Source organism: Setaria viridis, chromosome 7, assembly GCF_005286985.2.
Source record: "Setaria viridis chromosome 7, Setaria_viridis_v4.0, whole genome shotgun sequence".
Taxonomy (NCBI): domain Eukaryota; kingdom Viridiplantae; phylum Streptophyta; class Magnoliopsida; order Poales; family Poaceae; genus Setaria; species Setaria viridis.
The window spans coordinates 752643-768431 of record NC_048269.2 but is presented as its reverse complement, the minus strand read 5'-3'; the positions used below and the strand labels follow the sequence as shown (position 1 = coordinate 768431).

General features: G+C 46.0%; 1 protein-coding gene and 1 pseudogene across 1 annotated transcript; both read right to left on the bottom strand.

Moving 5' to 3' along the window:
- Positions 1-6985: 6985 nt before the first annotated feature.
- Positions 6986-10382, bottom strand: LOC117865982 (uncharacterized). Its single transcript, XM_034750267.2, has 2 exons — positions 9898-10382; positions 6986-7696 (listed from the first exon to the last, which is right to left on the bottom strand). The coding sequence occupies exons 1-2, from the start codon at positions 10223-10225 to the stop codon at positions 7083-7085; spliced, it is 942 nt and encodes a 313-aa protein (XP_034606158.1). The 5' UTR covers positions 10226-10382; the 3' UTR covers positions 6986-7082.
- Positions 7704-9731, bottom strand: LOC140223547 (uncharacterized; annotated as a pseudogene).
- Positions 10383-15789: the final 5407 nt, after the last annotated feature.

Genomic DNA, 15789 nt, shown 5'->3' with positions numbered 1-15789 from the left:
ATATGAGCGCGCCAACAAATCTCTTTTATAGTAGTTCATTGCAAAATCGTTATTAAGACACATCAGGATATATGTTTTATCACAGTCTGCCACGTCATTGCGTTGCAGGCATAGAGTTTTGTAGTTCAAGGTAGGCATTTTTGGAGTGTTGTCTGTTCTCTCAGCTAGCTTGCTTGCAAGCCTTCTTCTGCTGATCCCCTACTTGCCTTGGTCCTTGGACAAGTTTAATTAGAAGCATACTGTATATATAGGACACCTTTGAGGCATATGCAGAGGTTGATGGGATTATTGAAGTACATGCATGTGTTGCTTGTTAGCCCGGCTACTTGAGCTTATTGTTTCTCATCTTGCCCTGCCTTGGACTCTCCCGTATACCTTCCTTCCTAGCCAGTGCTGCTGTGCTGGCAGCATCGATATGATATCCTCGTACGATCAAGATAATACATACATGTACCTATATATGCTCCTCCGTTCCAAAATGAAGGTGGTACCTAAATATAAGATTATATCTAGATACATAGCAAAATTTATATACCTAGAAAAGTCAAAACGAACTACATTTTAGATCGTACCTTCATTCCACCAATATAGAAGGAATTGAAGTTGAGATAATTTCCCACGACACTGGTTCTAGTCTTAATCAATCATGCGGTCTTTCTTTTTTTGGGTTGAAAGGAGAAAAGAAAAGGTGAAAGAACACTCGAAGATTAAAGAAAAAGATGAAAAGGATCTGCCAACGGAACACGAACGAAAGCAGAGTGAGTACATGTACAGGTCGTCTCTCCTCCCTCCATGCAGATGGAAACGGAATGATAGAAAAAGGCTATCGCGCGCGCTAGCTAGCTGTTCTCCAAACTCCAAAGCAGGCCGCTTTGTTTAGTTTTGTTTTGAGCTAGATGGAAACGGACGCGTCATTCGTTTCCATCCACGATCCAATAATCCGCCGCCTATTCCAAGCAGCCCAGCATCTTCTGACCTTTTCTTCCCATGCTTTCGTTTATATTTTTCTTCTTCTTCTGAAAACTAAAAGAAAAAGAATACGCATAGCGGGAAGCAGAGAGTGGCAGCGTGTGGTGGTTTCAAATAAAGACAGGTGGATGATTATTTGCATTTGGAGCAAGTCAAGTGATGATCAGTATATAGTAGGACGACGCAGCAGGCACGCAGGTCTGCTCCACTTGTACGAGAATCAGTCACTCACTCTCGCAGCTATGGATTTGTCTGCCGAAAGCAACCAATTCATTTACGCGTTTCTCCTTTGTCAGTTGTCACCCACAAATCCACAATCCTCCTCTCTTTTTCCTTACAAAAAAAAGAGAAGAAAACACTCGTCGCCCTACCTCTGATCACACACTTCTCTTTCTTCCTCCTCTTCATGGACTAAGATCGGGTAGCAGCAGCTGCCGCCGCGGCGCCGCCTAGTTTTCTTTCGTCCTAATCTTGTAGGTTCCTTGGTACGATTTGGTCTACTCCATATAGCAATTAACAGCTGAATAAATTGTTTGTTTGTTTTCTCCAGAAATCTCAATGATAAATACTATAATTCTTGCTAGATGTACAAGTCAGTCCCCCAGTGAGATTGAGTGGCAGAGAATTAGTAGTATCTCCCAATGCCCACATGGATGCATGCGTGGCATCTGATCTGGAATCTCTCGCTGTAATAATTAGGTCAATCTCAATGTATAATTTCATCATATTGCCATGTCAGCTTTTCAATGAAATGAAATTGTCATTCTCAGTGCAAAGTTTCATTGCACAATTACTGCAATATTTAATTTTTTAATAATGTTATGATCAATTGTGTTATGGGATGAAATGAAAGGGTCTCAGTAGATGTTTCATCTAGTTTTATGGTCTTGGTAATTATGCTGGAGGAGTGTTATGATCATGAAACTTTATTCTTCTCCCCTTTTATAAAACCCTGCCAAGTAGTAAATATGTTGATGTGTTCAGCAATTTATTATGATGAACCTCCCGTAACACCTCCATTAAAACTAGTATATATCCTAAGTACCTACTGTGTCAGCTTCAACATGCAAGCCGTATACGTACGCCTTCTAATTCCACCACCAACTCCAGCCAGTACGTACTTGCATCGTCCGTACATCGCCATCCCTCGATCCAATCACCCAACAAGCCATAACCTACCACGACTGAATTGACTGAATGGGGACATGCCAGCCATCTTAATCGATCAGACGAATTCGCTAACACTCATTTCCCAACTGAATTTGCCAACTCTATCCCGTCGTCGGTCAAACTGCATGCGGTAAAGTTGCAGTAGCTGATGGTTGCGTCCTGTCCTGCTGCTACAATTATGTACTGCTGTAGTACTACTCCCTCTGTCCCCGATTACTATTCGTTTTAACTTTTTTAGGTATATAACTTTTACTATAGATGCATATCAAAGACTATGTACGTAGAAAAGTAATTTGGGACGGAGGAGTAGAACACAAGAACTTTTGATTAAACACAAGAACAACTTTTGATTAAGCCTGCCAACTAGTTTGTAGATGCATGCAAACACTTTATTTCCAAGAGTGCAACCAGGTGTTAGGTACGGTGATTTCAAAATTATCGCTGTAAATGAAAACAGGCGTATCGACCTTGGTGTATAGAAAATTCAATCTGAAGAAGAACAAGACTTTGCTTTTGCCTTGCTTGGCAGTGAGCAGCACATGGAAACAGAGACACCCAACACGCTTGCCGACTCATATAATAAGACATCCATTCCAGAGGCCCTCTCCCTCCTGAAATAATGGAGGATCTGAGACGACCTATATGTATTGTATCAGCAGCGAAACAAACATGCGCCTGCACTGCACAATATCTACTTATCTCGTTGGCAACGTACACAAAGGAAAAAACAATGTGGGAGCCGTCAGTCAGCACAATCTCATGGCTATGTTAGGCAGATCCCTGCAGTATTTGACCAGACGGCCAAAACTCGACTGATCATGAGGATCTGATTTCGCATTAAACAAATCTCGACTTGTGCACTATGTGATGTTGATGAATGAGCTAGGATACATCGCCATCACCATCACCCAGTACACCAGACCAAACCATACCAGAATACATGGGGCCAGCTTCAGAGGAACTCGCTTGGGCTAAACACAGACCACTCTTCAGCTGCTTTTCCATTTGGCTTGGTTGGTTCCAAGTCAGTCAGACAGATGATTGATGAGAGCAACAGCAGACGGCCAAGACCGGCCCTTCCTTCCAAACTGATTTTGCCAACTTTTGTAGTCAAACTATGCTGCGGTGCAGCACATGCATGACCGTGTTCTCCTGGATCATATCAATGCAACAACACAAGCTAGCAAAAGTGCTACGGTGGATTGCCACCAGACTCTGCTGATTGCCATGGCGGAATCTCCGGCTGACCTTGTTCTTTGGAGACTACGCAAAAGATTTGCGCGCTTTTCGTTAGGAGAATTCTGTAGCAGACTTTGGATGCAATGCAAGAAATAAAAGGGGATGATTCATTATGCACCCAAAATAAAAAAAAAATTCACAGACATGCTACCTAACCTCTGTTTCTTTTAGGTTCCCCCTCTCCACAGCCTTTTATAACTAACACTGGATACCATACGGTGGTTTGAAAACTGGTACTACTACTAAGAATCCAACGCCAAGTTAAACTGAAGAGAAGCAACACCGACAGAATACATCAGGGCATCAGGCCATACAGGGGCCAGCGACCGAACCTCTCTTCCTAACTGAATTCGCTAACTTTTGTTGCCATCACGGACAGTGATGGATTGTTGCCGACGAACTAACTGTGGTTGCAAAGGGCAGCATCATTTTCAGCGCGATCTTCTCTTCTTCTTTGGTGTTTTTCCGCAAAGATTTGCGCACTGCTTTAAGATAATCAGTATCTGACTTTGAATGCAAATGTAAGAAACAAGTAGTGTGGATGACACATTGTGCACCAAGAAAAATGGCATACATGCTACCTAACCTCTGCAATCTACCAAAGCCTTCATCGCCATCACGCCAGGAATGCAAAGCGGACTAAACCAAGAGTACACCACAATATATGGGCCCAGCTTCAGAGGAATTCATGACTCCCGCCAAATAAACACAAACCAATCTTCAAACCCTTTTGGATGATTGGATCGGTCGGTTGCATTGGTTCCAAGTCAGACAGACAGATGATTGATGAGAGCAACAGCAGGCAGCGACCGCCCCTTTCATCCTAACTGAATTTGTGCTAGTACAGTTGAACTAGTACAGAACATCACATACGGCAGACCGTGAAGATTTGTGCTACAGCTGTACAAGCATCTCCAGCTGACCTTTCATTCTTTGTCCTTTGGAGGAGAAGATTTGTGCACTTTTCATCAAGAGAATTCCTAGCTGACTTTCTTGATGAAGTACAAGAATATCAGGAGACTAGAGCGGAGAATCATCATGCGCCAAGAATGATCAGAGACAGGCAACAAAATTAACCTTTGTTTCATTTGGGTTCCCACCCGGGCTCTGTGTGGAGACCAGTCTGACAGTATGTCAATGTACTTGTGGAACGGATAGTCCAACTTCATTCAGTTGACATTCATGGAGATAAATATGTATGATGATGCTTGCAGAAGCATCCGAGCAAGCTAAAGTTGAATTACAAGCGCCTGAGATCACAGTTTCAATCCCTTCTTTCCCTGTATCCGCTCAAGGCCCTTTTGATCTGGACATTACTATTTCCAGCATCAAGTTTGAGTAGTTGGTTGATAACTTGATAGGGCAAATTAAAGTCATTTGCCGGAGCATTCTGAAATATGCTAAGATGCCTATGAAGGATATTGATGAAGTTATATTGACTGGGGGAATGGCAAGAGTTCCAAAGATACAGAGAATTATTTCTGAAGTTTTTGGCCACTACCAAAGCACAAGAACGACCCCCTGAGGAAGCCATGGTTATATGTTCTGCAATACAAGCTGCTCTCCTTGTGGAAGATGAGCTAGGGCTCAGTGGAAATATGATTCCACTCTCTATTGGAATCGAGTCTGGGGAAGGCATTTTTACAAGGGTGATCCCAAGGCACACCACAGTCCCGACAAAGTGAACGGTAAAGATTCCTGTGTAGCTTGCTCACGGAGAACGGAAGCTTGTCCGAATTAATTTTGGGCAGCATGTAATGCTTGAGCATAATTTGTGTTTGGGAGAGGTGGAAGTGACCGATAGCCATATGTCAAGCCTCTGTTGTTTTTGAACTGATATTTGAAGTTGGTAAGGAGTTAAGGACTATTGTGGTTAAAGTGTCAGAAATGCTGTTGATCAGGGTGAATTTGCTGATGTTGGAAAGCGTTTCAATCCTTGCAAATAAAGGAGGACAGGTGTGAAGGGAAAGTCAGAAGGGATTTACTTGACTGGGCGACGTATGAGAAAGGAATTGATGCTTGATTGAGAAATCTGGCAAGGCATACAATGAATACTCTTTGTGATATCTTGTCCAACAGATAGGATGCATTACAGCATTAGCTGATTTGCAGAACTCATTGTATGGAGATGCTTGTATTTTGAGAGATAAGATGATCTATGCCCTGAAGGTGGAATCAATGCTGTTGAGCTGGACAACAGCATCAAAATCTGTTGGCAGCGATGATTCAGATTTACCAAAATGCAGATAGATATTGTTCGAAAAGAAAAATGTAGATAGATGAACATGGCAGTTGAAACCTTCTTTTAGCTAACTTATGCTTCAAAAATCTTTCATGGTGCAGTACAAGTTTGTAGGTAAATTTTGTTAGTGAAGTTGGGAACTTGCATTGATTGGAAGGCACTGACATTCAATGTCAGGATGACATGGTAGGAATGGTCACCTGCTAGGGTTCCTAAACATGTGATCTTTTGTAGGGTTTTCACTTTGCAATTGGCTCATTTCTGTAAGTAAATTTTATGTCCTGAAGTTGGTTGCAATCTGCCCTAAGAGTAGGTGTCATCCTTGCAGTTGAACTGATAGTTCTGAAGCCTGGATGTAATGGCAGTGGTTCCTTAGTCGTATTCTATGCTACTGTTCCCTACTTTTCAATTGAATTCTGGATGCTGGATGCTCTGTCTATGTGTATGTGCGCGGAACTGCAGTGTTTGAACTCGTACAAGGATTTAGCTAAAGCAAAATCATCATTAATGTGGTCCATTTGCCCAGTTTAATAAACCCAGGCTCCCAGTTTTTTAGTGCCTTGCAAGTGCTCACACAATCAGTTGCACTCTCTAAGCTTTTACTGCTCGACAAAAAATGAATTTCTAACCGACACAAAGTCTTTCCATAACCCTGCTTCGCAAACTTGTTTCTCAAATACGCATGGAAGTCAACGTGAATAAGAACTCTGTAGTTCTCCCATAACAATAGCTGCTAATCCTGATGATGCATACAAAAGCTTAGGAGGAATTTAGTTGGACATTCACAAAAAGATCTTCAACTCCTTTTGGATGACGCCTACTAGAACAGGAAAAAAAACACAAGGCTACATATAGCAACTGGTTGCCACCAGACTGATCATAAAGGACACCATCTCCAGCTGACATTTACAAAAAGAAAATTGCATGCTATTTTTTTCTCAGAATTTGCACCTGACTTTGTGCAATACAAGAAACAAGTGTGGGTGACTCACTATCATTATGTTATGCACCAACAAAAAACACTGACATGCCACATCTCTGTTCTTTTTCCTCCTCCACATCTGTCTATTTCTGGAATAAAGTCTATGGAGTTATAAACAGATGCTTACAAAAGAGCAAAACTCTTAACACCCAGCTCCATGACTCCAGATGTTAGGTATATAGTACGGTGATTTGGAACTTGCTACAAGTGAGAATGCACCAAAACTGGAGAGGTGACAACACAAGACATGGACCTACTGCTAAAGCATTTTCATTTCCTCCATCTAGTAATTAGTTCCTTGAAAACAAGGTGCAGCGTGATCGCTAAAATGTAGACAGTAGTAAAAATTGTCAAAGCCGCACAATCTAGGGCAATGGAAGGAGTGCAGATAAAGAACATGATTTTCAATGGGGGTAAAATCTATTGCAAATAATACTGAAAACAACATCAACCAGCATCCTAGTTATGCATACAAAAAAACTATGTCTCTTTATTAGATACCTCATTGAAAGATAAGTCAAGGTACTCTGCTAGGCTCAGTCCCGATGTCGACTTAATCTGGCCTTGAGCAGGTGTTTCCTTCTTTTCCCTCAGCGATTTTGGAAGCCACGACTCCGAGTCGCCCTTGGGTATCAGTATGTTGCCAACAATAGGTTGCAAGCCCAGCCAAGGGTCATCAACCATGGACTTAATGAAGTAGCTGCGGTCTTGCCAACCAAATCCGCACCTTCCCCCTCTTCCCCTTGAACCTGAGCTACCATAGTTATTGGGGCCCCTGCCTCGTCCATAAGATGAGTTTAGGCTACCTCTTGGTCCATAATTCATCGGGCTGCCCCCTCGGCCAGGATTAGGGTGCCTGAACCCAAACCTAGGTGAATTTGGATAGGATCCTCTAGCTGGAGGACCAGAATGTGGACCCCAAGGAGGTGGAGCACCAGGAGGTGCTCCTTGGTATCCTGACATAGGATCCTGGAACTGCATAGGACTTCTCCATGGACAGCTCCCTGGTACACCTCGTGGAATCAGGGGTGGGGAGTGGATTGGCGATGGAGCCAAATGATGCTGGTGTGGAGGATTGTTGTCACCATAGTTCCCTGGTCCAACAAAACATGAAAAGTTTGAAGAAATGATTAGGATGAGATTGTGAATACTTATGAATATGATATCCCAGATTAAAACCGAATAAAAAACAATTAGCAAGTTAAGCATGCAGAAAACCAAAGGATGAAACAGCACAGTTATGCTAGACGCATGAGAACCAATAGATGATGGTAATCCTCACATGTTAATGAAACCAGCCACTCAAAACAGTAATGGAATCCTCACATGTTAATGGAAGCAGCCACTCAAAACATGAAGCTTACTGCACACAGTACAAGCAAAATGATTTAGACTTGAAAATCGTTAACCTAAAAATCTAGTATAAGTTTCTTCAGACAATTAATATCCACGATCTACTGTACCATTGCTGTAAGGTTACTGTTCTCATCATGGCAATTAAAGTCTTAGTGGCTTCTCTGGTTAACCAATCCCAGTAAGATGGAGTGTTATAAGAAACATGTATGAATGCCCAGAAATTTCAATCTTACATTAACTAAACTGGAATCCAATAACATCAGCCTGGGGTGAACTAGATACAACCAGTTTTTCTATGCCTTGCTGCCTAACCATCTAATTCCTTAGCTAAAAAAATATTAACAGGCCAATATGTAAAAGTGCAGAATAAAGATTCCTAACTGATCTGCTAGTGTCAGACATGCAACATCCCTGTATTCGAATTTGGAATCAAATAAAACAATCTGCAATACACTCAAGAGATGATTACATAAACTGAGACATCACAGATCAGAACAAAAGCAAGGTTCCATTCAACGGTAACACTTTTAGAGACATCAAATCTGAATGTAGCCCCATTCAAGCAAAATTATGTATGAACCGACCTAAGAGAACACATAGAAACCCCCAGGATGGCACCACTATATGCATCATGCACCCAAGAACACTATCCTTAATAATAGGTTAGTTATATTATAACGTGTACACCGCATACAGATGACCTAAAATAAATTGAAAGCAACGATGATTCAAACAATGGAAGGTTGCTTTGATTCGTCTTCAACACTTGGAGCATCCATGGGTATTAATATATTGCCGACAACAGGTTGCAAGTCCATCCAAGGGTCGTCAACCATGCTTTTGAAGTAGCTCCTCTGGGATTGCCATCCAGAACGATTCCGAGAACTAGCATCTAACCTTCCCCCCCCCCCCCCCCCCCCCCCTCCCTCTTGAGGCTGTGCTTCTGCAGTAGTTTTGGCCTCTACCTTGCCTGTAAGATGAGTATGGGCTACCTCTTGGTCCATAAGTAATATGGCTGCTCCCTTGACTGGGATTAGTGTGTCTGAACCCACCAAAGCTAGGTGAATTTGGATATGAACATCGAGCTGGAGATGCAAAATGTGGAGGTGGTGCACCAAAGGGATTTCCTTGGTACCCTGGCATTGGAGTCTGGAATTGCATAGGACTTTGCCAAAGGCTGCTCCCTGGTACACCTGGCTGCATCAGGGATGGGTAGTGAATGGGTGCTGGGGTCATATGGTGCTGGTGTGGAGGATAGTAGGTACCATAGTTCCTAGGTTCAGCTAAACAAGCAAAGTCAGAAAAATAGTCAGGACAAGATTCTGAAGTGGTTGCTTATGTCATACTACATAAAATTTACAGATCTCAAGCAATTGAGGTTCTTGATTTAACAACATGCACACCATCCTAATGCCAGGTGACAGCTAAGTTTGGCTTCTAAAAGAGCTGCTTTGTTGGCACAACCTCACTGCTAATGGAATACATAGGAAAACCACAATCTGAATGATACAACTACAGAAAAACATCCCTAATGCCAGGTTAGCTGTTGAAGAATGTTTAAACCCTGCATAAATAATGTGGATTAAACTGACAGGTGACTAACTAAGTTTGTCGTCTTCAAATGCAAACCAAGATTGAGTTGAATTGCATAGCAATTGTCTAGGTTCCAAGCAAGCCCGCATTATCATTTTCCCCTTTGCCTATAGGATGGTGTTTGTTTTTGATACTTGTAGCAGGGAGCGATTCGTTAAAGTTAGGTTGAAGTATGACCATAGGCACAGATCAAATTACAGCTGCCAACTCCAGTACTAATACTGAAGTTAAAACTACCAATCGATTGAACTAGACCCTACAGCTAAGCAAAGCAGCCCTACTAATCCACCATAATAGGGAGAAGAGAAACAACAACCGAGCTAGCATGTTAGGGTGGCGTAAGTACCGTAAGCAGGCGGAGGCGGGGCGGGACGCGGATAGTAGCAGGCGGGAGGGCTCTTGCGCTTGTGGGACCAGGTCGGATTGGTGGCGCCGCCGGAGTAGGAGGAGGAGAAGGCGGCGGCGGGGTTGGTGTAGTAGTCGAACCGCTGGGGCGGGCGCGGGCGCTGGCAGGTGGTCTCGTCCCCCGCGAGGTCGGGGTCCGGGAGGAGGCTCCCCGCGGGCGCCGGGGGAGGCGCCCCCGCGGGCGACGCGCTGGCGGCGGAGCGGAGGGCGAGGAGGCGCTCCCGGCGCTGGGAGGAGGACTCCTCCGGCTCGTGCTCGCCGCCGTCCATCTCGATTCCGCTCGATCCGAGTAGAGTGTCTCCCTCTCCCTCTCCCTCTCCCTCTCCCTCTCGCTCGCTCGCTCGCCGGGACGGCGTGGATTGCGGCGGAGAGCGACGGCGCGATTCCGGAAGGGGGACGAGCGGTGGCCACCTATAGGCAGGCGGGCCGACCGGATCCCGACTCTGAACAGGGATCGGTCAGCCCGTCGGCCCATGTAGCGAGCTTTTTCTCTCTTTTTCCAACTTTTTCTCACATATAATTTGATAGATATGATTATTTTATTCTTAGGAGAAACTGATTCCACAACTTTATAGCCCTAATTTTGAAAATGTTCTCACCTGATTTCGCATTTTAACAGCCATGTTAAACAAGTTGGGATAACATGTATCCAATGTTTTATATGTATATAGTTGTTGGAAAGGATGGTGTATTCAATTATTGATATACTAGTATATTGGGTTCCACGTTCCCTTCAAATATATTGTAGAAGTACATTCCTGATGCATACACTTCTCTGTCTCAGTTTGTAATTGCCTAGCCTGCCCTACTTTCATCCATCATGTTGTGGAGCTCCTATGTAGCTTCCCTACGTTGGATAAGCAATATAACTTTAAAGCCCATTAGATCCAAATAAAACATCTAAAATTCAACATTCTAGAAATTAGATTCAATATTTTTAAAAAATACATCAACATTTAGAAATAGTTGATTCAACATTTTTTTCACATATATCAGCATTTTCAAAAAGACTATCTTCAACATTTTAAAAAACCTATTTCAACATTTTTGTAGAATTGATTCAACATTTATCAAAATCAGATCAACATTTTGAACAATTTTTTCACTATCTTCTCTGGCGATGGCAGCAGTACACGGCGGTGGTCTGCGGGAGTGGTGGCGGCCGTGCAGGCTGAGACGGCGTGCAGGGGCTGCGGCGGCCGCATTAGGTGGTGGAGCACCGAGATCGGCGATGGCCGTGTTGGGCAACGGCGCGCCGCAAAGTTTGAGGGCGCGGGGCTCGTCGGCACATGAAGGGAGGCGAGCCGGTTGGTGTCGTGCAAGGGCAGCGGTGACCTCATTGGGCGGTGGAGTGTCGGGGCTCGGCGGCTGCCGCATCAGCCTGCGGCGCGCGGAGCTCGAGGACGCGGAAGTGGCCGTAGGGGGCACAACACGCGACGGCGGCAGGCTGGTGGCGCGCAGGGTCTCCGTTGGGGTTCAAAAAAGTGTCTCACTCTGTTCGACCCATTCCTCCTTCATGATGTCCTAGAGAAATGATTCATTAGGAGGATCGGAGGAGAAGGAAGGAGGTACCGTAGGTCCGAGGGAAGGTTCTGTCAAGGGATTTCTAGATTGATCGGTGTGGACAGAAGGAAGTTCCTTCCCTAGTTGGGCATTGAAGAGATTTGAGGTGTTTCTATGGTTTTTAGATGGATCATCCTCGTATTGAAGAGGGAACTTTGGAGGTTGAATTTCTTCTCTCTCCGATGTTCTTGGTTCGGGCGAGGGTTTTATGGCTAAATTTGCGGATGTGGAAGGTGAAGGATCGAATTCGGCCGCTAGAAGATCCTCATGGCTCGACTTGCACTCTTCTCGGAGGGGTTTGGGCTTGACTGTGAAGGTGGTGTACTGATGATACTATCTAGGATTTTCCTACCTTCAGCTCGAGCCTTATTGAGAAATGACCCTCCAGCGATGACGTCGAGATAATAGGTGAAATTCTTACCGAGACCCTTATAAAAGTTTTGAAGCAACGTGCAATCGGGTATCGATAAGATAGGGCAATTGATTTCTTCTCATTCTGCAGGAAATAGCGGATATCCTCCCGTAGAGCGATGATACGGGACAGGGGAAGAACTCAAGACAAAACTTGTCTCTAAGCTCATCCCAGCTGTCGTTCACACTGCCTATGATATACGTGTACCATTGTTCAACCTTCCCTATAAGAGAATAAGGGAACAACTTCCACTTGAGGGTATCTTGTGCCATGCCTGCAGTGGCAAAGCATGAACACAGTTGCTCGAAATCACGCAGATGGTAGTATAGGTTTTTGCTTTCTAACCCTGAGAAGGATGGTTCCCGAACCAAAGCGATAAGGTCGGGAAGGAGCTCACAGCCGGATATAAGGATTAGTTGTGTAGATGGTGGTGGCTTTAAGAACTCTCCCTTTGGGATAGAGAGGCTTTGAAAGTATGGCTTCTCCATGGGTAGCGGGGATAAAGGTAGAAGGAAAGAAAAGCAAAAGATACGAGGATGACTAGGTATGAAGAAAGATACAACAACTGTTCCCCGGCAACGGCGCCAGAAAGCTTGGTGGTATAATTAACGAATGCGAATAAATCCGCAAGCGCACGGATACCGTTGTAGCTTTCATCTCAGAGTATTCCAAGGGTATCGAATCCAAGGAAACGTGTGTGTACTAGCTTCTAGTCTAGTCGATCTAAGGACACACCCAAATAGGTGGATAGGGTAGAGAGGATTCCTAAAGATAGCACTATAGGTGAGTTAAAGGTCAATCTCTCGGGTCAAATACTCACTTCCGGGTGCCGGCTTACCCTGAATTAGTTAGGTGCCTCCGTGAAGCGTCCCCACATAAGTAGGGACTAAATATGATCCAATTATCAGTCCCAGGAGGCTGATAACACATTTATTCAACAGATAGTTCAGAAACCGTACAACTCCCGAAGGAGCGGGCGGGCAAGCCACACCCAAAGCAAGACTAAAGCGATAACAATACAAATCCAGGTTGCAGTCCAGTCGGACTCCGGGCTGCAATCGGAACTATGCGTCAGCGGAACCATCCTGCAAAAGGGCCAACACCGCAGGCAGCGTTGGGTGCAGACGCAACCTCCTACTCGAAGTCCTCGGCGACGAAGTCCGGATCCTCGTCTGAAGCAACAACACAAGGGTGAGTACGAAAGTACTCAGCAAGTCCAACCCCATCCACGGAGGGGGATACAACAAGAATATGCATATGAATCAACAAGGATATAGCTAAGGTTTATTTGCAATAAAGCTGAATTTTTTACATATGCAGGGTTTCATTTTTAAAGAATTTTCATAAAACATTTTCTTAATAAACGATATATCAAGTGGGGTTGATCCTACACAAAGGATGCAAGTTTTATCGCTACCGGACTCCCCGTCCGCCGTAACGCACGGCACAACTGCCGGACACTTCCAAAATCCCACACACACGCACACCGCAAATACCCGTCATCCCCCAAAAGCTAGTTGTGTGACCGAGCCATAACTCGTCCAATGCCGTGGAAACGGCTACCCGGATAAGTTTTAACTCTGCAGAGGTTGTACACTTTTCCCACAAGTAGGGTACCGTATCACGATCACCTTAGTGACGGTACGGATCCTAACAAAGCCATTACCCACCTTAGCCAACACTGACTAGTCAACACGGAAGCACCCAAGGGGTTAGCAACCCATCCACGGGGCCGAAACCGGGACCTAAGTCACCAAGAGCTTAGTCCTTCTCCAAGGGCTCCCATTGCTCACCAGCACACCTGAAGCCTAGCACTTTAGCTAGTGGGGTTTATGCTAAGCCGTTGCCCATACAACGGTCGAGTGGTTGCACGATGATGGAATTAGGCAAGATGACACATCAACTCGGTCCTTAGCCATGGCAAGATGGATATCTCCCAACTCTGCTCAACCACTAAGGTACGAGCCCAACAACCCGGCATTCCACACAAGAAACGCCCATCCATCTCATCCACACCTCTCTTTACACCCGAAAAACCCAACTCCTCAGTTGAACATACTCACACATTTATATTCCGAATAAACAGATGTAATCATGATTGAATTTGGATAATGAGTTCCTAAGCATTCTAGCAGTATTTATCATCTAAACAGAGCAACTCATATTTAAAGATAAATATGGGACAACAAGGAATAAATATAACAATCAAGGGGTGGCTATCCAACCATGTCTTGCGATAAAACAATATGCATTTTATAAAACAGGCCAATAGGTTGTGTCTGAAAAACTAGGTATTAAATATGCATCAAAGGGTGAGATTGGACTTGCCGTTCTCAAAGCCTTCCGGGAGCTCCTGCTCGCAGTACTGGTCCTCGGGCTCGGGCTCGCGGTTGAACTCCTCCTCGCGCTCCTCCTCGGGTACTCCGCGATCTACAGCACACACAAACGAGTACACAATAAATAAAAAGGAAAAAGATTTTACCCGTTGAGCTCCGAACAGGAAGTATGAACGGAAAATAGGTAGGAGGGGTATTTTCATGAAATTTTGATATGCCTCGGCGGGAATATATGAGAGGAGGCCGTGGTCGAGTTTGGGATCGATTGGAGGAAATTCGGTGCATGAAATGACGGGTTAAAGGAGGTTAGGGTCCTTAAATCAAGGTTTGGGACTAAATTGTGAAAACCGAGGGTTTATTTGTAATTTCTCTAAAAAGTGGAAGGGCTTAGTTGTGAGAATCCCTGGAGAGAGGTGGGAGGACCGGGTTGCAATTAGAGAGAAGGGGAGGGGCAGATCGAGAAAAATGGAATCTCCTTCTCCTTCCTTGGCCGAAACAGAGGAAGGGGAGGAAGGGGGCGGGCGGCCGGCGCCGGGCCGGCCGCCCGGGCCTCGCCGGCGGCAGGCCGGGCGGGGAGAGGTGGAGGGGGCGCACGGAGGTCCATTTGACCCCTCACCTTGAACGATTGGTGGCCGGAGCAAAGGGGGCGACGGCGACGGAAGACGGCGGCGGAGCTTCTGGTGGCGGCGGCGGTTGGCGTTGGGGAAGGTAGGAGGAGGAGGTCCGGCGGCTTGGGGAATGTGTTGGTGGAGTGGGGGAGCTTGAGAGGTGGGGGATGGATGCCGGCCCCTCTTCTATAGGCGGCGGGAAGAGCTTGTGGCCGGCAGTCTCCGAGGAACGCCGCGAATCTCGGCCGGTGGCGTGCCGGAGCGGTGGAGCTCGTGGATGGCGTGGTGGAGGGTGCGGCTCGGTCGACGAGGGTACGGGGGCGGCGACCGGCGTGGGGAGGCGCGCTGGGAGGGGCGGCGTGCGGTGACCGGCGGGCGGGCCGGCCACAGGAGCAGCGACGGGACGGTGTCTTGGCGCGGAGCGGACGGCGCGGCTTGGTTGACTCGGCGCGGTCGTGCGCGTGGGCGAGACCGGCGAGCAGCGCGACCAGGCGCGGCTCGCGGCCCGGGGCGAGGTGGGCCCGGCGCACGCGCGTGCGGGGTTCGGTGCCAGGGGCAAGGCGCCGAGCGCCGGGTGCCAGGGAGAGAAGGAAAAGGTGCCAGCCGCAGGAAGGAGAAGAGGGAAGGGAGAGAGAAGAAAAGAGAAAAGGAAAGGAGGAGGGGAAAGGAAAAGGAGAAAGGAGGAAGAGAGGGAAAAAGGGGAGAAAGGAAAAGAGGGAGTCGGCGGAAATTGCGGGATTTGACGGCACGGGTGATGGACTTGACGGGCACACGGCGAAAATTACGGGGACGGAAAAAGAGGGTTGAAGACGTCGGGACCGGAACGGCGAATCCGACGGAAAGGAGGAGATTTGACGGGGCTCAGCGGTCGGAAAATTTTGGAATGCATTTTTAACGAGTGATTTAATTCGGTG